At 47.9% G+C, this 21,317-nt stretch overlaps 1 protein-coding gene and 1 non-coding gene across 2 annotated transcripts; one reads left to right on the top strand and one right to left on the bottom strand.

Annotated features, from left to right (window-relative positions):
• Nucleotides 1-1,489: 1,489 nt before the first annotated feature.
• LOC128409686 (U7 small nuclear RNA) lies at nucleotides 1,490-1,550 on the bottom strand. The gene has a single exon (XR_008329297.1). It is a non-coding gene; the product is annotated as a U7 small nuclear RNA (small nuclear RNA).
• A 5,292-nt stretch (nucleotides 1,551-6,842) lies between these two features.
• On the top strand, nucleotides 6,843-15,485 carry LOC128407688 (CCN family member 1-like). The gene is made up of 5 exons (XM_053376379.1): nucleotides 6,843-7,117; nucleotides 8,100-8,316; nucleotides 11,323-11,649; nucleotides 14,024-14,229; nucleotides 14,718-15,485. The coding sequence occupies exons 1-5, from the start codon at nucleotides 7,067-7,069 to the stop codon at nucleotides 15,024-15,026; spliced, it is 1,110 nt and encodes a 369-aa protein (XP_053232354.1). The 5' UTR covers nucleotides 6,843-7,066; the 3' UTR covers nucleotides 15,027-15,485.
• The last annotated feature ends 5,832 nt before the right edge of the window (nucleotides 15,486-21,317 follow it).

Below are 21,317 nucleotides of genomic sequence, written 5' to 3'. Positions count from 1 at the left end.
GGTTCTTGGGCATTCAAATATCTGGAATCCATTGTCACAGCATAGCTAAGGGAGGCTGGGAGCAAGAAAATGGTGCCCCTCCTGAAACCCGTCCTGCTGCTGCATCACATTTTATCAATTGAGACTATTAGTGCAAAGAGGGCAATGTCTCAGCAACTTCAGCCAGCCTCCTGTTTTACTTGCTACCAGTCCAAAGGGTGGCCCTGGCTGTCACCTTCCTCCCCCTTAGTCTTGGTGTTACCCTTGCAGAACACAGCCCTGATGAGGATGGAGCTCTGCCTATCATTGGCTGGGGCGCCACCTGCTGGTGGTCTTCCTGCTTTCCGCCCCATGCCACTGCATTTTACGCTGCTTCTGGCCCTGCCTGGGCTCTGCCTTGCTGACCTTGCTGCTCCCTCCTGCTGCAGCCCTCTGTGATCCAGCCTGGCTTTCTCAGTTCCCCCAGCTGTCCCAGCCTGAAGGAAGGCCTTCTCCCTGTTGTGGGCTCCCTGTGCTTCCTCACATCCTTGGGGATGCTCGTCCGCCCTGCTCAAGCTGCCCAGGTTGGCGTTCTTAGTGCTGACTGGCTGCCCCTTCCATTCCGCAGGAGTGATGATGTTTGCACATAGGCGCGTGCACACACACACACCACGGAGGAGGTGCCAGTGACCAGCAGGGTTGGTGGAAAGGGAATTGCTTGCACACAGGCTCCTTTGTCCAGCAGGGGCTTTTGCCACAGAGGAAGCTGCCTGAGGGTTCAGCAAGCATCCCAGGAATCTCAAGGCACACATAGTCTGGTTGGTGTGTGTGTGTGTGTGTGTGTGTGTGTGTGTGAGAGAGAGAGAGAGAGAGAGAGAGAGAGAGAGAGAGAGAGAAATGAAATGGTGAGAGAGGATGGAGAATGCAGTTTGCTTCCTTTTTCCATAATACCTGTTTATTTTTCAATGAAGTTTAATGAAGGCATCAGGCCATTTCCCCTCCTAATGTGAAGTTCTGCATCCACGTCTAAGCGTAAACTTAGTGGTACTTGGGGCTCGCTGCTCTCCAGATTCTAAGTGTGCAGCCTGATCAGTCCCCAGACATGGCATTCTTCTGGGAGGGCTTAAACGTAGCTGATCAATGTTGAACTCTCAGAGAGACCCCATTTGCACTCAGTGCAGATTGGCATTGGAACCCTGACCTCATCTGCCCTCCCAGAGGCAGGCAGATTTCTCTCCAGAGCCCTGCCCCAATCTCTCCCTCCAGATTCCCAGACTCCCCCAGAAATATTTTGGGACTTGCACACTGTGCAGAGGCAGGACACCCGGCATTTGCTGGTATTCTGAACCATGACAACAGCCAACACTCTGCTTGAAAGCAAAAACAGCAACAACTAAATGTATCTGAAGAAGTGTGCATGCACACGGAAGCTCATACCAATAACAAACTTAGTTGGTCTCTAAGGTGCTACTGGAAGGAATGTTTGTTTGTTTGTTTGTTTGTTTCAATTAAATGTATGCACTTTTTTTTTGACGGCTTTCTGCTACTGCAGAAAACCTGCTAGACAAATACAAAAAGAGCTAAAATCACTTTTTTTTAAAAAAATGTATGCACTTGATGAGCTGCAGGGTTATTAAGGATAGAGCAGTTCCTAGAGAAGTGAAAAAGAACTGTGCATAATGAAACACAGTTTATGTCACAACACTCCAGGCACGCCTAACAGGTTTAATTTAAGGGGGTGGAATATTTCAGTGTACCTTATCCCTATATACCAGACACTGTGAGAGGGATGTTGTTTGCAACTCTTGAACATCTGGTAATGCCTTTCTGCATCTTAACAAGATTAAATATTTTAACTAGAATATTAAGAGCCATCTTAACTAGAATAAATATTTATATTTCTTTCAACTTATTATGTGCCTGGTTATCTTCCTGGATAAACACCTCTCTCTCTCTTTTCTAGGATACTTTTGACCTGTCTTCTTTAGACAATCCAGCCCTGGGTTGGGGAACCGCAGGCACAAATGCAGTCTGCCAGGCTACCCTCTGTGTGTGTGTGTGTCCCTTGGCGTTCTCCGCAAGTCATACTCCCTCCCCAGTCCTGCTTCATACCCTCCATGCATGTTTTTGCCTGACTGGGGTGTATCTCTGAACTTTGTTGATGCCTTTTGGTTACTTGGATGGAAGATAAGGTAAAGGTAAAGGGACCCCTGACCATTAGGTCCAGTTGTGGCCGACTCTGGGGTTGCGGTGCTCATCTCGCTTTACTGGCCAAGGGAGCCGGCGTACAGCTTCCGGGTCATGTGGCCAGCATGACTAAGCCGCTTCTGGCAAACCAGAGCAGCACATGGAAATGCCGTTTACTTTCCCACCGGAGTGGTACCTATTTATCTACTTGCACTTTGACGTGCTTTCGAACTGCTAGGTTGGCAGGAGCAGGGACTGAGCAACGGGAGCTCACCCCGTCGCGGGGATTCGAACCACTGACCTTCTGATTGGCAAGTCCTAGGCTCTGTGGTTTAACCCACAGTGCTGAGTTTGTAGTTAAGGATGCCCAGGTTGCCCCCTGTGAACCTTGCCTATATCCTTGGGCAAGGGTGAACGGCTGTCATTCCTTCTCCTGACTTTCAGCCACAGTTATGGCAATCAAGACCAGAGAACTTGAGGCATGTGACTTTGGTACCACTTGTATTTATGACCTACACCCCCTATGACCTTCTGATCGGCAGGCTCTGTGGTTTAACCCACAGCGCCACCCGTGTCCCTGGATGGAAGATATCAGCTAGCAAAAGTTACCTAGCAAAAGGTAAAAGCTGCATCCATTTGCATCTAGTCCTGCCCACCATTGGTATGTGGACTCGGGAAGATTGCCTTGATGGGAATGTGGCCCCCGGTCTGAAATGGGTTCCCTACTCCTGCTCTAGCCCAAACCCATTTAAATTTTCAACAACTGATTTCTACCCTACGTATATAATATTCATCAGAAGTGCAGGCAGTACATAAGAATGGGAAGCATCAGCCTTAGGCTGTTTCTAGGTGCTGCAGTGTCTGTATGAACCAGGTATCATTTACCTGCTTGAAAATCAGTATGCAGTAAGGTGGCAGCAGCTCCCCTGAGCACAGTGCCAGTGTCAAACCTGGTTAGCCTGCTCGCTAAAACCCGTGCCAGCCCTGGGCTTTCCTTGGATAAGTACTTCTTTCTTCAAAACACGCACATGCCACCTTTTAGCAATGGTTTCAAAGCAGTTTGCAAACCTTAAAGCAACAAGTAAAATGACAATAAATGCATGCAAAGCAACCAGCAAACATAAACACAGTTAAAATTCAGAGCTTAAAATAGTTAATATAACAAAAAGGAAATGCTTTAAAATGCCCAGGTGATTTGTTTATTTTTAATAGAAGTATTTGCTTGTGGCCTAAAAGACAGCAAAGTTGACAGCAGACATACATCTTTGGAGAGGGCATTGCATGGATGGGGCACCATTATGCCACCTAAAAACCCACCTCCTTTTTGTAACAACCCCCATTTCTTGATGGAGGTGGTAACTGGAAAAGGGCATTGACCAAGGATCCTAGCAGGCAAGCAGACTGGTGTAAAAGGAGATCCCGCTTGAAGTACTTGAGTCCCAAACCATTTATGGCTTCAAAGGTAAGCATCCCAGGTTTAAAATGGACGTGCAAGTTAACACGTACGTATAACATTATGCAGCTGAGTGGGCAACGGCTGTGGGGTGGTCTGGTGAAAAAAGAGAACAGTCTTCCTTGCACCTTTTCATAGCTGTGTGGCAGAGGGAATTTCAGTAAGTGTATCTGGGGGCTGCAAGAAATTTCTTTTTCTATGCAACTATTAACGATGCAGAAGCCCTGTTCTCTTTTGCTTCTGGCCCCCCTCAATGGGGGAAAATCTATGAAAGGCAGGCGGTCAGAGAGAATCCGCAACACATTTCCTAGCATCAGAAGAATCCTGCTGGATCAGAGCAAAGGCCCACCTAGTCCAGCATCCTGTTCCCACAGTGACCAACCATATGCCATTGCAAAAGCACTGTCCCCTGAGAAAGATGGGCAGGGAGAAAGTGACAAATAGGATTTCAGACACAGAAATGAAGCTAACACACTGATTCTTATTGGACATGGCTTTGCTTGCTTGTTGATTCCAGAAGGGAATTTTGGGCATTTTATAAGGTTAAAAACTGGCCAGGCCCTAGATAACATGATGGCTGTAGTATTGGTCCATGGCAGAGACCTCCTTGTCAAGCTTCTGTACTTACCCTTTCCCCAAAGAATCAGACATGGCAGCTGGGACATGGAGCTGTCCAAGCAGGGTAGTGCTGGATCTTTGATCCTCTCCTTTCTCTTCTGAAGTTTGTGCCATACTCGTGGGACGTGCCTGCTGCCACCTGATAATTTTTAGAAACCATAAAATATTGTGATTTTTAAATGAATTTGTGAATTTCGACCCATCATGCCAGAAATTGGGCAATGTCACATCAAAGTCACATTTGGTGGTGATATCTCAAGAGGCAGCCGAACCTGTGCCAAGAAAGAGGTGACATCATCCCAAAGCCATGTTTTGGTCCACCACCTTGATTCAGAATGGTACCCAGCACTCATGTATTGATGAAGACTCCCCAATCAATCACTTTCTCTGTGATTTTTTGGCACCTTTTCAGTTTCCCAGGGTTTTAAACTGTGCGTATTTGAATCCACTGATATTTTTCCAGAGCTGTAGATCTGTTCCAAACTTTTAATGTTACTGTGTTTTTCTCTATGGTGTTTTACTCTAAGTTGCTGGTTTTTAAATGCTGGAATTCACATACTGTTTTATTGCTCTGTGTTTATTAATTTGACATATTATGTTATTTTTGTAAGCTACCTGAAGAACGCTGCTATTGGCAGTGTGGTGTAATGGTTAGAGTGTTGAACTATGAAAACCTGGGTGACCTGGGTTTGAATTCCAACTCATCCATCAATCTCACTGGGTGACCTTGGGGTGGTCATTGCCTCTCAGCCTATCCTATACCACAGAATTGTTGTGAGGATAAAATGGGGGGGGGGGGACGACGACCATGTACACTTCCTCAAGCTCCTTGGAGGAGAAGGAGGCATATAAATGTAAGAAATAAATAAATGTCCCATTAATAAAGTAATGTCAAGTTATAAGAAAGTAAGTAAGTAATGAGCACACATGTGTGAGCATGCCCTCAGACTCTCAATAGAAGGTGGAACATTGTGCAGACCACATCTTAAGCTAGCAGACTTGTCACAGTTGGAGCTCTCTGTGTTCCGAGGATTCTTACCCTGCCATCAGTTAAGTTAAAACTAGCTGGAAGGTGTATAACAGACCCACCCAACTGGGGCCCCTGTGTGGCTCAGCTGGGGTCCTCAGAACAGCCAGTTTTGTCTTTCTAATTCTAGCCTGCCCTTTGCAGAGATATTAATGGACACCGGTTCCTGTATGTAAGGGAAAGATCGGTCAGCAGGGGTGGTTGGGGGTGGAATACCCTGTATTTGGTGCACGGAATAACAGTCAGGGCTGTGTGAATAGTTATCAGCCTGGCAGCCACAGTATGTGGCCAATAAATCTAACAGATTGTAGTGGGGGAGGTGAATTTATTGCTTTTACTTGTTTCCTTTGGGAAACTGCTCTAGTGAACTCACAACACCTTCCATGTAAGTGGAGAAGGCTTACTTCAAATCTATCAACAACAATAGTATGAAGATCTACCATGAAAAAATGATGGCTGGACCCTCAACATTGGAGGTAGTGGGGATCCTATCATATTATTTACAAGGATGGCTGATTTGCCCAAACTTTGGCCCCATTAATGTCTGCGAGGCACTGTTGGTTAATGGTAAGTGGAAATCACCAATCTCTTATTAGCTCCAATATAGCCAGGCTCAATGATGTCAGTTTTGCCTCTGTTTCAGTAGAATGAATGTAATTTACTTGAAAGCAGATTTAGCCCCATGCAATATCAGAATCAGTTTGATATTTCAAGGTAAATCATTCATTCTCAAAACCCTATTGCAGATCTTCGGTACTTTTGTTTAAAAAGGCAAACCAGGACATGGTGCCCCAATTATAAAATGTGATAAAGGATGAAATTTAACTTACACTATTGCAAAGATGTTCGATTAGGTACATATCCCATCCCTCCTCCAAGGGGCTGAGGAGAGGATACATCCCCCCCCCCACTTTATCTTCCTCAGCCCTTATCAGGTGGTGCTTGTTGCTCCCTCTGATGCCACTTTGGTACAATTTAATGATTTTACAATTGCAGGGTGAATATTGTGTGTGCGCACTCCGAACTCTCGTTGATTTCAAAGGCGCTAACTCCCAAGTAAATGGATCACGCGCTTAGCCACATTCTGGTCCCCCAGAAAGACCCCACCCGTTTGTCTCTCTCTGGTTTCGTGGGCCTTTGATCTGCCCTCGTGTCAGATCAGAGGCTGGCGCTGGCCGAGCAAACGCTGGCTTCCTTCTGCTTATTTTCCTTCGCCCGTGATTTTTTCCTTCGCTCTAATTTGTTTTTTTGCATGTCAGGAATGACTGTGGCCGCGGCTGCTCCTCATACTGGTATGCCTGTGCACTGATGTGCCCTATGGGAGCAGGAGCCTTATTCAGCAGTCTCCATAAAAGCGCTACTCTGCTTAGCGGAACACCCTGGCCCGCGCGAGACTACGCGCGCATCGCCTCGGAATGCACTAGCCTTCTAATTTTATGAATGACTCTATTCATTCAGCCCCTCCCACCTTTCCAAAGCCCCTCCCCTGGAATGTTTGGAAGTGCGCCACCGTTGCTATTGGCCGGCGAGGAGGTTCCTATTGGCTCCCAGCCCGGTAGGTGGGAGGGGCCCCGGGGAAATATAAATACAGAAACAACGTAGTTGCTTTGTAGGTACTGAAAGTTGCGCAAAAAGGGGTGTGCGGAGAGCTTACAGAGCCGAAGGATCCTGGGGACAATTTTGCAGCTGCTCTGCGATCCACTGGCTGTCTCCTCCGGATCGCCCGAGAGTTAGTTTTTCGAGTCGTTTTATTTTATTTTATTTTATTTCATCTCCTTTGGTATTTGTGCTCCTTTTCCGGCGTCTCCTCCCACCCGACAGCAATGAGGCAGGCTGTCCTGTTTAGCGCTGCTTTCCTGCTGTGTATCTCCCTGGTGAGTAGCTCTTGCTTAGCCACCTCTTTCTCTTCCGCTCAGGCAAGTGAAATGTGCGCGCAACGTTGTTGACGATGACAACAGGCAGGGGTGACCAAGCACCAGGCAGCGAGAATCACTTGGGGAGGGGGTGTTTCATCAAATGCTAGCGAGCTCTCGCTAAACTCTGGATTCCAGTTCCTTGTTGGCCCCCGATCCCCTCTGCTGGCTCTCCCGGTGGATCCCGTGCTCACCAACGTGCCTGCACTCGCGGAGCCGCATTTATTCACACGCGTCCCGGCCGGTTGCGGTGGGGATAGGAGTTGATCCCCGGGTTCTGTGCCTCGAAGCGGTGCGGAATCGGGCCGGTGTGTGAGAGACTTTCTAATGCTTAAATCTGGCGAGCCTGTCCAGAGTGGACGCGCTCAGGAATAGAACCTTACCGAGCATTAAGGTGAGTTTTTAATTTCCGCCCCTGTGGACTCCTGGGAGCTGCAACTCCGCCGCCGCTTTAGCCCCGGTGCCTCTGTGGCGGGGCTGCTTTGATGGTGGTGGCAGGGATTTTATTGCGGAGATTTATTTGGGATGGAGGGGACGGGCACGTTGGTAGGGGAGGCCGAGAATGCCGGGACTCCGTGGCATGTAGCGCCATCTAGGAAACTATTTTGGTGTGGCCTTTAAAATAAATACATAGCAGGCGGCCAGGCGAAGGTTAAGATCCGCGCGTCCCCAAAGATCCCACAAGCGCCGCAAGCTGTAAGAGAGGAGGAGGGTCCTGATCCGGAGCTTCAGCGCCCCAACTTGCCTGCGGAGTGCTCCTCTCGGCCAGCTTCCGCCTTTCCTACCTCCCTGGGGTAGTTCAGTCGATAGAGCAGTAGACTTTTCATCTCAGGGTCATGGATTTGAGCCCCCTGCTGGGAAAAAAGGATCCCTGCATCGCAGGGGGTTGGACTAGATGATTCTGGTGGTCCCTTCCAGTTCCAGAATTCCTCTCTCGTTGCAGGTGGCCTCCCGCTGCCCTGCCACGTGCCGATGCCCCCCCGGCGGCCCGCCTCGCTGCCCCCCCGGAATCAGCTTGGTGCTGGACGACTGCGGCTGCTGCCAAGTGTGCGCCCGGCAGCTCAACGAGGACTGCGACCAGCTCTCGCCCTGCGATCCCCACAAGGGCCTGGAGTGCAATTTTGGGGCCGACCCCTTGGCGAATCGGGGCATCTGTTGGGGTAAGAGAGGCGAAAGGACGGGGCGGAGGAGGGCTTCGACCTTTCTATAGCTGTTTGTTTGTGGGGCTGGCTGGAGTCATGGTTGATCGTAAAATGATCGTAAAATGATAACTTTTGAAATCGTTTTGTAAACCTAACTTGCACTGTGAATGAAACACAGTATGATGCTGCTGCTGCTACTACTACTAAATAGATATTTTTAATTTTAAGTTTCTATCTGGTTTGTAAATGATTTGAATGAATGAATCAACTTATTTCCATCACTGAACAGAGTGCATGCTTTAAATAAATACAAAATAAACCATGCTTCCTGATACTTAATCCTGTTGATGGTCATGATGATAATTTCAATTGAGTGTTTTTGTGCTTGCTGGTTACCTTTTTCTTTTTTTGTATTTTATGTGAACTCTGCAAGAAAGTGCTTTGAAATCATTACTGCGATTTTAAGTTGATTTTGTACCCAGTGTGCTGGGTGTTGACCAGCAACCAACTATCTTGGGCAGTGGCATGTTATGTACTAAACTGGCACCTAATCACAAACTGGCACATAATTTAATGAAGGAGGAAGGAGCAAGGGCTTCTCCTCCAGCCTAGTCAGGCACGTTCTCTGTTGGGGCTAGACTAGGAAAGGATTTCCTGTTGATGTAAATATTCTCCTTTGGCAATCATATCAGGGATGACTGGTCCCCGTGTCCCAGGTGTGTTTTCTTTTAAGAGGATCAAAGTCCAGAAGGGTTGGGCAGAGCCACCGTGAGGGCTGGTGAAGGTAATTTGCAGATGTAGCAAAATACGTTGTCTCTTATCCAACCTCCCTCTAGTGACAGATGTAGTTGTGGAATCCATCGTGGCATTGCCATGACGATAGAAAGGTTAATGGAAATTGTGTGTGAAGAGGCACAAAACATTGGACAGGAGTGTGTGTGGAGAGACAGTTGCGCAAATATTTTTGTTCCTGAAGCATTTTGAGAAAGCCAGTCTCTTGATCAAGGGTTTCCTTCAGTGCTTCTTGGAAAATTTGCTTGGGGCAACTTCTGTTGCCGGTCACCTAAGTAAGGCGAGAGTTGCCCCAAGCAAAATATTTGTGCAGCTTTTTCATGCTTGTTTGTTCCTATGACTGTTTTTTATCCTCCCTCTCTCTGTGCTTGCTTTAAAATGGCATGAGCTCAGGAGTTGGAGAGAAGTGACTTTGTAATCCAGCCTTCACCAAGCTAGTGCCCTCCAGATGTTTTGAAGCACAGCTCCCATCAGCACCAGCTGTAGTCTGGAACATCTGCCAGATTGGAGATGCCTGATGTGGCCTTACAAACACATAAGGGGTGAAAGAGATATCTGAGGGCAGCTGGGCAACGATGAAACGCTTGAGTTGTGGCTCCGCTTGGTGGAGGGTGAACCTCTGTTGCTCCCCTCCTCTATCTTCTCTCATGGATGTGGTGAGCTTTTTTTCCCCGGGTCAGCCAGCCACTCACTCTTTCTTTCCCAGTAGGATAGAAAACCAGGTTTGCAGACTAGGAGGAGGGGAGTTCCTTGGCAGTTTCTACACCAGGTATTTTGCTCCCTTCTAGGTAGCAGGTTGGGACGCAGGTGGCGCTGTGGGTTAAACCACAGAGCCAAGACTTGCCGATCAGAAGGTCGGCAGTTCGAATCCCCGCGACGGGGTGAGTTCCCGTTGCTCGGTCCCTGCACCTGCCAACCTAGCAGTTTGAAAGCACGTCATAGTGCAAGTAGCTAAATAGGTACCACTCTGGCAGGAAGGTAAACGGCGTTTCCATGCGCTGCTCTGGTTCACCAGAAGTGGCTCAGTCATGCTGGCCACATGACCCGGAAGCTGTATGCCGGCTCTCTCGGCCAATAAAGCGAGATGAGCGCCGCAACCCCAGAGTCGATCATGACTGGACCTAATGGTCAGGGGTCCCTTTACCTTTAGGTAGCAGGTTTATGGTGCTCACACAAGAGGACACTTGCTTTCGGAAACATTGAAGGTCCTAGTAGATCTGTATTAGCGTTCATCTTGTGGCTCCACGTATGCAAGCTACATGTTACCTCTCTCTCTCTCTGAGCTGGGAGGTGATGCTGGAGGGCAACACTGTTCCCATGAGAAAGCATGCTTTCCCCACTCCTTCCTCGAGACTACTTCAATTCTGTACATTTACCAGGGTCACGGTTGTGTCTGGGACCACCCGTTTCCCTGTATGTCTGAGCACTGCCCCTTGCTGGAAAGTATGAGAAGTAAGATCTTCGTTCAGGAGCACACATGCTAAGAAGAGAGCAAGGAGCAAGTGAAAAGTTGTCTAAATAGTTGCAGGGGAGTAAGGTGAAGGGCACATCTCTGTGGGCCAGGGGGAAGCACACTGCATGTAGCAGGAGGCTCTCCAGGCGTGGCTCAGGCCTTTGCAACCCGATCTCGGTCCATGTGAGCTCTTCGCATCCTGTTTTCACATGGCTATTTAAAGCTCCAAACACTCTCTTCTTGTTGACGTGGCCCCTCAAAACCTAGTTCTGCAGAGGAGTGTATTTCTCTTACTTACGACGCTGGCAGGTTAACTCCTGCTCTGCTTTTCACATCCACAGACTCTAGGGATGAGGCTTGCTGTTATGTAGGTCACTCCCAGGTTGGCCTGAAGTTGCGGATGAGTAGAGGGAAGCAGGAAGTGATCTCAGAGTTCTCCCCCACCCTATCACCTCTTGGCTATTTTTTAAAATTATCTGGTCTTCCATCATTGATCTGTGGTAACCATGAATGCCAATCCCTAACTAGACACCAGTTTAGGTGAATGGAAGATTTTGTGTTGCTGGGATGAATGTCAGGGACCATTTACCCTTTGGCACTTATTTCAAACGATCTCTGAAACTGTTGTCCCCGTGCAATTCCATGATGACTTCTTGAAACCGATCCAGATGCCTGTAGCAGCTGGGTCCTCTCGTACAGGGACCTTACAGTCAGCATCACTTTTTCATTTTTAATCCAACTTCTGAAACTGAATAACGCATACCTTTCTACCTCCTCAGCAAAGCAAGAAGGCCGGACCTGCGAATACAACGGCCGCATCTACCAGAACGGGGAGAATTTCCAGCCCAGCTGTAAACACCAGTGCACTTGCATCGACGGGGCTGTGGGTTGCCAGCCGCTCTGCCCGCTAGAGCTGCCCCTGGCCTCCCTGGGCTGCCCCAGCCCCAAACTCCTGAAGGTGCCCGGCCAGTGCTGCAAGAAGTTTGTGTGCAGCAAAGGACCCAAGAAGTACGGAGGGGTCACCTTTGAGTACAACGCCAATGGTGACTCCAGTGACAACGAGCTCATCTACGTGGGCAAAGGCGGACACTGGAAAAACCTACCAGGTGAGGGCTGAGGGGTGCAGTCAGAGCTGTTTTGACTGGAGGAGCAGGAATGTTATTCAGCTTCTGCCTGTATTTATACCGAAAGGCTTGTGGCACCTTAAAGACCTAACAGGCCTATTGTGGCATAAGCTTTCATGGACTACAGCAGGGATGGGGAGGCTCAGGCCCTAGGGCTGAATAAGTCCCGCCCCCACTCCCTTGGGACTTCCCCTAGGCCACACCCTCTCACCGAGCGCACCCCCTATCCCCAGGCGACACCACTGCTTTGCTAGCCTGGCTTTGCACGCTTCCTGAGTCTTCTTGGCAGGCTGGTGTGTGTCTCTGAAAATGCCTCAAGCTTGCATGTGTGGACCGTGAGGAGCGTGTGAGCAAGTCTAGAAACTAGTGTACTCTCTGAATTAAATTTTGCAGTGATTGCTCGGCTCCCTTTGCCTCGTGCCCCACCCACCCCTGACTTGTGAACGCTTGAAGGTTGTCCAGATGGGAATGCGGTCTTCCTGCTAATGCCTGACGAGACTGGAGTCCACCTGGAAGGGTTTCTTTTGCAACGACAGACTAACATGGCTGCTCCTTTGGAAATCCTTAGAATGGAAGGCATCCCTTTATACTGGATGTTTTCCATCGTATTAAGTCACTCTAATGCTTGCATAGGAATAGAGAGTCTGCGTGGGGATAGTCTTGGGCACTATATTTGTGGTTCTTGCTAAATTTGGTGTGCATCACAATTTAAACAATTGCTTTGGGGACCTGAATATAGGTAGTTATGAGGTGATATATGGCTGTAGGGATTCTCCACCTCCCCAGCTTAGAACGATAGGCACTCTTGGACTAAAAATACCTGCTTTATGAGCTGTGCAGCAGTGTGTTGCATCTGCCCCATGGGAAATGGAGGAGCAAAGTAAGATGAAGCTTCCAGCCATTGCTAGGGAGACTGCGTCTGTCAGAGGCATTCCCTTGTAGGATGATGTACTGTAGGATGTCATACCAGGATGTTTATTAGCAGGCCGCATTGCAAGGCTTAAGTCATCAGCTTACTGTGTGGCATTGCTCTTTGATGACAAGCTGCTCCTTAAACTGCTTTGGGACACCATCTCACCCATGAAACCTCCTTGCACTATCAATTTCTAGGTCCGTTTCTCACACAGGCTAGTGGCGATGTAGCTACCTTCTCTGTTGACAGCAATCTAGTGGCTTTGCTACTAACTCTAGTTGGAATCCTGAAATTTCCTCCTGCCTCCAAGTATCTTGGTGTCTTCACTTCCTACTACTTGGGCCTCATGCGGTCTGGGCACCAAGGCACTGAGGGAAAGGTTGCGCCTTGAGAAGAAGTGCATAAGATGCAGCCGGCCAAGATTATAACCGTTTTGCTCCAAGGGTGGGAAATGGAAAGCTGGCACCGTGTTGCGTGGAAGCGGCATCTAAACAGGGTGGAGACACAGAACATAAATAGGGGTAAGAGTGGGAGTCAGCCTTTGCCCTTTCAGGATCTATATCTGATGCTCCCGTGGGGCAGGAAATGTGATCCTTCACTTGCATTTGCTTTGGTTCCCAGTTGCTATTTCGGCTAAGCATGGCAGTGGCTGCATAAGAGAGGGACCGAAAAGCATTAAATCTGTCTGAGAAGGATCGTTCACACAATCTCCTGTATCACTCTTGCTCCCAAGTGATGGTTGGTCAGGATGCCACTACTCCTGCATATTTTGTTTTGTGGTTTCATGGCAAAAGAGGAGTGCAGGCATTTCCTTCCCAGAAGACAAGAGTTTGCACCTACTGGGAATTTATTCTACAGAGGCCAGTTTAGTCTAAATGGAGTTGATGGGTTCTCAGTTGCCAGAGTCCCGAACAGCCTCCACACCCTCTTCCCTCCATTTCCCCCCTACAAACTCATTTCCCATGTTTCCTACCCAACATGTGGCCTTGCCTCTTTCTGTAGTTGCCATTTTGAATGGTGTGGCTGCCATGGAGGCTTACGAAGAATCCTGCTGAGTCATCTTGACTCAGCATGATGGCCAGCTAGATGCCTTTGGGAAGCTCATCTACAGGACAAGGAGACAATTGCCTTCTGCTGTTGTCCATCAATGCCTGCCTTCCGTTTGTGGAAGATACAGGGAACCTGTGGCTCCCCAGGTGCTGCTGGACTCCAACTCCCATCATTCCCAGCCAGCATGGCCAGTAGCTGGGGATGATTGGAATTGTAGTCTGGTAACATCCAGAGAACAGAACAGACGTATTCCACATCTCTTAAGGAACTTAATCCCTTTCAATCTTATTTTATGCTTGGCCAGTGGGTGTAGCTGCTGGCAGTACATCGCTCACCGTTCCCTTTGGGTTCAGAATAACAGTGCAGTAACTGGAATTCCCTTCTCTTCCCCAGCATGGAGGCCATTCTTCCAAAGCCACATGGCAAAGCAACAGCACAAGTGCTTGGCTCAGACTACGGACTGGTCACCATGCTCCAAGAGCTGCGGCTTCGGCATCTCCACCCGCGTCACCAGCGACAACCCAAAGTGCAAACTGATCAAAGAGACCCGGCTGTGTCAGATCAGGCCTTGCGGGAAACCTGATTTTTCCAAACTAAAGGTGAGGGTTGGGAAGGCGGGAAGAGGGCGAGCAGGGAATAGGGGAGGGCACTGCTTACCACAGAAGCCCAGCATCTGGGACACGAGAGCTGAGTCTGCCTGCACTCCCAACCGTTCAAAATGGCAAGTTTTGGAGAATGGGAGAGCCTAACAGGAGGGATTAGGGCCCAAGATGATGAGATGTTCTGCTCCAGGCTTACATTACAGGAATGGTGCCTGTGGGGCTAAGAGGTGTGTATGCTTGTTTACTAGAAAGAATAGCTCAGCTGGTTACAGCGGGGTGCTGATAATGCCAGGGTTGCAGGTTTGATCCCCCATATGCGACAGCTGCATATTCCTGCAACTGTCCCATATTCCCTTCCAACTCTACAATTATATTAGTCTATTCCATGACTCTGGGTTCTCCAGCTGTATGCTTTGTGTGCATACAGCTTTCCTGGGCCGTATTCTTTTGCACACAGTGCAAATACTTTCCTCTCCTCTTTTCAGAAGGGCAAGAAGTGCTTGCGGACACACAAAGTGCGTGAGCCGGTGAGGTTTAGCTACGCCGCCTGCAAGAGCCCACGCCGTTACCAGCCCAGCTACTGCGGGTCCTGCTTGGATGGCCGCTGCTGTGTCCCTCTGCGCACTCGCACCCTGAGCGTGCCCTTCCATTGCCCGGATGGGAGCTCCTTCTCCAAGAACGTCATGATGATCCACACTTGCCAGTGCGGCCCGGCTCATTGCCCGCTCCTCAGCGAACCTGCCATGGGGCCCCGGTACCAGCTCAATGGGGACATTCACAAATTCCTGGAGTGATGGAGCCCGCTACCCTTGGGAACCGAGTCGACCCATCTCCAGTGACTCTGGATCACCCCTATGGACTTGAGGCCCCTCTGCATGATGTCAGGAGAAAACAGAACATCCTAAACCTGCCCTGCTTCCATGAATGCAAATGCGACTAAAATTAGGAAAGGCAACATGGATTTTGGAGGTGCACTAGTTCCTCAGTATATGGGCTGATTACATTGTGCCGTGCCTGGGAGTCTGGAGATCTAGCGATTTGAGGAATGGATCTCATGTCGCTGGGTTCAATCTCTCCATTCAGCCCAGCCAGGCTCAGGCTGGAACTGGGCCTTAGGCAACCAAATGGGAGAGTCAAACAAGGAGATCTCCCCATTGCAGCTACCTTTAGGGCTCCACAGTCCATGATTTGGTCACAGTGCTGGAAGGAAGGAGGAAGCACAGCCCTTGCGCACTAGGGATAGCTGTAAATTCTCTGGTAAGGTCCTTTGACTGGAAAGAGCAGAGGAGGACGCAAGGCAGATAACCCACAGCTGGAATGGATTGGGGTGAGAGGGAGTCAGATCTGCCCTGGATGCCTCCCTAAGAGTCTACGGTCCTTAGATTGAAATCTGGCAATGGAGCCTCAAGACAGCCCCACAAATAATGAATTAGGAAGAGTTTCGGTACAGAGTTCAAATTAATGGTCAGTAGAGGAAGGCATGGTGGAGTGGCGGTGCTCACTTGACCTCCAGGCAACTGAGTTGCTACTATGGGTGGAGGGGGCAAGGCAGTGGGGAGGTCACCATGGTGCAAATGCAGAGGCAGACCGGTACTCCTGGTGTGTTTGCACTGCACTGACCTCCTCGCTGCCTCACCCCTCGCCTTCCAGGTAAGCAGAAGCAACTCAGCTACCCAGAGGTCAGGTGATTGCTGCCACTCTACCATGCTGGCTGCTGCTGCTGATGATTTTGCTTTTTTAACCCTGTGAATTATTGAGAAAATGGCCAAACAAGGGTTGACAGGGACCTGCTTCCCCTTCACTGCCTGCTGTTTGCACCTGTGCTATTTCCTTCCTTGTCTGCCTCAGTTGGAAACCTTTGCTTCCCAGTCTGTCCTCCTTTGAACCGAAGGGCTGCCTTGCCTCCTGCTCACAGCACACCCTGGTGGTGAGATGGTTTCCTGGAGAGAGAAACCTGTTGGCAACGACAATGCAGAAAGCGAAGGGCATATCCGTGCACATTTGGCTTCTTGCTCCAGTTTGTGCTGTTTCCCAGCTCATCCTTCTGCATGTTGCCAAACTGTTATTCAAACTTGGATTGGGGGAATTTAAAAAAAAAAAAAAAATGTGGGGAAAATCAGAGTAAACACACACATTGCAGACTGGAAACAGACCCCCCCCCCAAAAAAGAGCGAGGGCTGAGAATTGAAGGAGATTTTCTGTGTTATTTCAAAAACCAACAGACCCTGTTTATCCAGATGTGATGGTAGCAGAAGGGAAACACTTTATCAAATCACTTTCTTCCTTTGAAAATCACTTTCTTCCTTTGAAAATCAGCATCTGCCTCCAGACTAAGACATGTTGATTTCCGGAACGGTCATTTGTAAAAGGCAATCCCCCATTTGGGGAGACTCTCCTCTCCGGCAATTCTGTCACACCATGGCTAAGCTTAAAGAGCATCTCCTCTTAGATGTATTGAAGCACTTTTTAATGATAATAATTAATCATGTTCCCTATATGTTCCTGGTGAGCAGCAACAGGGATCGTCAGAGAATAGTGGGGTAATGTTGGAACAGATATTAAACTGTTAAGTCTTTCTTGTCCTGTTGAGGAAAACTATATGAGCGCAGCAAAGTAGGCTTTGCTACAAATAAGGAGATTTTATTTTATTTACCTTTTTTTGCATAAATATTATAGCTTCAACGCTGGTTTGGAGTGTTGGCCATTTAGCTTCATAATGAAGCCTTCCTTGCTTTCATCTTGTAAGCAGAGCTTTTGATTCCACTCTCCCTCTTGGATCTTAAAAGTTGCTAGAATGAAATGTCTGTCATTTCATTCTCGTGTTTGTGCCTCTTTCTGTCGTCTTGGAGGTTTTGGTGTAGGAAAATCATGACACTGCCCTTGCAAAAGGGCTTGATATAAAATGTTCAAGGGGTGTGTGATAGGTAACCTTGGTTGCTTTCCATTTCTGCAGCCATCGCCCTTGAACTCTGTTCTTCCCAATGTCGGAGGAAATCGGATTTGCAAAACCAGCAGGACCTGACCTTAGTTGGAACTGAGGGGTTCTTGTTATTTTCAAAATGTATTCTTGGGCTCTCAGTTATGATTTTAAGGCTACAATCCTATCCACATTTTCTTGAGAGTTTGGCTCACTGAACTGATTGGGTCTTACTTCTAAGTAAACATGCACAAGCCTTCTTCATGAGATACTAGTGACCATATTTATCGCATCCTCATTATTAGCAGCTGACATATATTTATTGTTTAAGTACCATTTGTGCCAAATGTCTTAATGGTTTCTTTTTACAGGTGAACCAATTTAGTAGATATGGGGAATGCAGTAGGTTTTATATAGTTCACCTTCGGTGTTACTTTAAACAGTCTCAGCCCACTGCCATTCTATCATTTTTACCAGACGCTTCAATGGAGCAATAGAAGACTATGCATATACATATTACATCTGACTAAGACTGAATGGTGGGAGGCAGGGTTTCAAATGCTATAGGGCAGAGGTTTTCAACCTTTTTGAGTCCACGGCTTCCTTGACCAACTACATTCTTTCTGCGGTTCCCCTGTGGGGCTCAGGAGCCCAGTTATCTCACCCCTTGCCTGCAGAGCTGGCAGCCTCTCATCCTTGTTCAAACACCCTCCCTTGTGGAGTGTTCCCTCAGCCTCCTCTCCTCTCCCCATGGGAGTCCTCTGGGCAACTGCTGCTGCTGTCCCTGGTCTCTGAGCTGCCCCCACTCCCAGAGGCAACATTTGCCTGTGGAGCTTATAGCCTGGGCTGCTGCAACAAACAGCTGTGCAAGCCTTTGGGAGGCAGAGACGCAAGAGGGCATCAGAGGAGGGAGGGAAGGAAGGAAAGAGGGGCAGAGGCCAGTGTTGCCTGTGGCACCCCTGACCATCATTCAAGGCACCCCAGGGTGCCATGGCACACTGGTTGAAAACCACTGCTATAGGGAATCAACATGAGCTGATTTACAGTAAATGGGAACAGGGGCGGATCTTGGTGTCTCAAATTTAAGCGGTCAGGATCCGCCCGCTCCCCACCTCTGGCACCATCAAACCGGTTGTGCTCTCCTAGATCTGCTTTTGATAGGAGTGCTGTTCTGAAAACAATCAAACCAAATGTGAATGCTAAATACTATCCACTCCAAAACCCTACAAGGATATAAATACAAAACATGATGAAAATCACCAGCATATGACATCCCCTGAAGATATTTGGATTCTAGTAGGTCCCAAAATGAATAGGTTAGCAATATGTCATTATTTTGCAAGGGGGTGGAATAAGAAATATGCCATTAATGCTCACATTAACAGAAAGATGGTAAGATACAGATGATGCTAGCACTGTTCTGCACTGGTTAAATCTCATTTTTAGGATACATATGAACACCAGAAGCTTCTATACACAGAGTCAGGCCACTTGACCTTGTATTTGCTAGCTGGACTGACACCAGCTGTCCCGGGTTTCAGAGAGGAGTTCGTAACTGTACAACAAGCTTCAAGACCTGGAAAGAGACATAACTTGGGTCACAGTGCCTGTAGGGCAGGAGAGGGGATTTTACAGCAGTGTGACTTTACTGCCATCTAGAGGCCACCTTCTCTGTAAAAGCCAGGTTGGCTGTCTGAACCATGCATGGAATGTGGTTTTTAGAGTAAGAGATCAAAACCTCTTGCTTTTAGACCAGCTTTTACAAATAGGAGAGGGGTAAAGTAATTTAGCTATGTCTCCTCAAACAATGACAATCCAATTCTTGTCTTCTGGAATTAGCATATTCATTGACTCTTTCTGTCACACAAAATCTGTGAGAAGTGTCACCTTTGGGGTTATGGATTTTCTGTTTTTAAATGTTTAAAAAGAGGTATTTTATGGGGCCAGAACCAGCAACCAGATCTCTAAAAGATGTCATGAAAATACACTAATAATAATAATAATAATGGTTCATTGTATCTACTGCAGCACAAGTCCATTGAAACTGGGGACGGGACGGGGATGGGTTAGGAGGGTAGAGTTCATTTTTCCGGTTTCCAACAACGGTTTGCTCCCTGCTCAAGCCTAAAAGTCTTTCCATTATGTTGTTGTACACCACTCTAATCTCCCTGTGACACTTACCCAGGGTTCGGTTTCCTTGGAGTGTGGCACAGCGGAGGCTATGGTGCATTTATGATATACAGTGGTACCTCGGGTTAAGTATTTAATTCGTTCTGGAAGTCCGTTCTTAACCTGAAACTGTTCTTAACCTGAAGCACCACTTTAGCTAATGGGGCCTCCTGCTGCTGCCGCGCCATCGCCGCGCGATTTCTGTTCTCATCCTGAAGCAAAGTTCTTAACCCGAGGTACTATTTCTGGGTTAGCGGAGTCTGTAACCTGAAGCGTATGTAACCTGAAGCATATGTAACCCAAGGTACCACTGTATAGTTGATTTACACTTCTATACAACCCAAGTCTATGATGGAGGGGTTCACAGCATCAACACCCCAAAAGGGTCTTGCTTCTCCCATAGCCGCAGCCTTGGATTGCAAGAGAAATCAGGCATCACTCTGACCCTCTGCCTTGCCAGCCTGCTGCCTTGCTTCCATCTTCTAACTCACATAACTTCACTCTCAACTCTGATCCTCATCTCACTGACTTCCAGCCAGTGGAGGGAGGAGACCCACCCATTTGCCCTCTGGTGCTGAGCCACTTCTGTTCCATCGGTAGCCCAGGACCTAGTCTGTCACCTCACCAGGAAGCTAGCCTAGCTTTTCCAGGAATGAGAATCCTTTATTAGATTTCAATACTTGCTGGGTCCAGGGGTTAGAAGGGCCTCAGTATACAGCCTACCTCCTTCCAAAACTCTTAACGCTATGCAACTTAGCAAACACAAGAGAGAGCGCTTAACTCTGCAACAGCCGGCTGCTTCACTGGACTGCACTATATAATCTATGCCACCTTTTCCCAAGCTGAAAACACACAAAATAAATTGTGGGATTTGGGACAGTTGCAAATCAGTACTCAAAATGGTAATCAACAATTCCGAGTGTTATTACTGTCCCTCATCTCAATCTCAAAGCTCTTTGGCTCATTAAAGACTTCAATCTGTGAGTGGAAAGAGGTTGCTGTTCATTGATCTCCCTTACGGGAGTGAAATGATCTGATCCAGCCTGCAGAAGAGTGTACAGCTGAACACATTGCCAATTTGCCAGCTCTATCTATGCTGATCCTTGGAGAGGCGGGTTGGAGAGGAGGCAGAGGTGGTGGTGAATAGATTGAGTCCAGTGTCCCTCTTCCCCACACAAAAATTAGAGCCAGCAGGACTGGAGGAGCACTAACCATGTCGCTGGGGGGAATGGATGTGTGTATTCTTAAGCACAGCAGCACAACTTCCTGGTGCATGCCGAAATCTCTGATTCAGGCCCTGGTGCCTGGTTAGGGTGGGGTGGTGGAACCTCCATATGGCCTATAAAGCATTAACCAGGTATAGCAGCCATATGTGATGAATGTCTCTCTCCTTATCCATCATTATTGTGATTTTTCTTAAATAATCATATTAGGGCTATTTTCATTGTGCAAAGTGCTTTCCAGTTCTTCTCCTCCTCTGCTGTTTCTCCCAATTCATCTAATGAATAGTGGGCTTTATTTTAAAGAGATCTATGTATTAAAATGAAAAGGTTCAGTGGTTTTATATTTTGCAGATACATGCATATATGGAAATCTTTGTTTGGTTTTTATAAAATTAAACAATTATTACATAAGACATACTCTGATCCAGGCTAAGTTCTGGGGGACTAATGAAGGGACTTCAGGGTGGTGGTGAATAATGAGTACAGCTGACAGTGAAGGAGAGATTCTGGATGCAGAAAGAGCCAACACACACAGCCATTACGAGTGTTGATGAACTGAGATTCGTCTCCAGTCCTGTTGAATTCTGTACGTGGGAAGGGGAGGGGGCACTATTTTGCCCTTTGCCTGAGGCAGCAAAATGATTTGGGCTAGCCCTGCTCTTTCCCTGGTGTTGAGATTCAGCATTTTCACCCCTAAAGTAAACAAAAAATTAAAAAACACAGAGATTAGAGGCAAGCAAGAAGCACCCACCTCTGGAATTAGCTGCCACTCTGAA

This window comes from Podarcis raffonei, chromosome 2 (assembly GCF_027172205.1).
Source record: "Podarcis raffonei isolate rPodRaf1 chromosome 2, rPodRaf1.pri, whole genome shotgun sequence".
NCBI classification, from domain to species: domain Eukaryota; kingdom Metazoa; phylum Chordata; class Lepidosauria; order Squamata; family Lacertidae; genus Podarcis; species Podarcis raffonei.
This window is presented reverse-complemented; position numbering and strand designations above follow the sequence as displayed.

Excerpts from the sequence above, each read along its gene's own strand:
- LOC128407688 (XM_053376379.1), top strand. The coding sequence starts at position 7,067 with ATGAGGCAGGCTGTCCTGTTTAGCGCTGCTTTCCTGCTGTGTATCTCC. Across the intron at positions 7,118-8,099 it reads TCCTGCTGTGTATCTCCCTG|GTGGCCTCCCGCTGCCCTGC; the intron begins GTGAGTAGCTCT and ends CTCTCGTTGCAG. Across the intron at positions 8,317-11,322 it reads GAATCGGGGCATCTGTTGGG|CAAAGCAAGAAGGCCGGACC; the intron begins GTAAGAGAGGCG and ends CTACCTCCTCAG.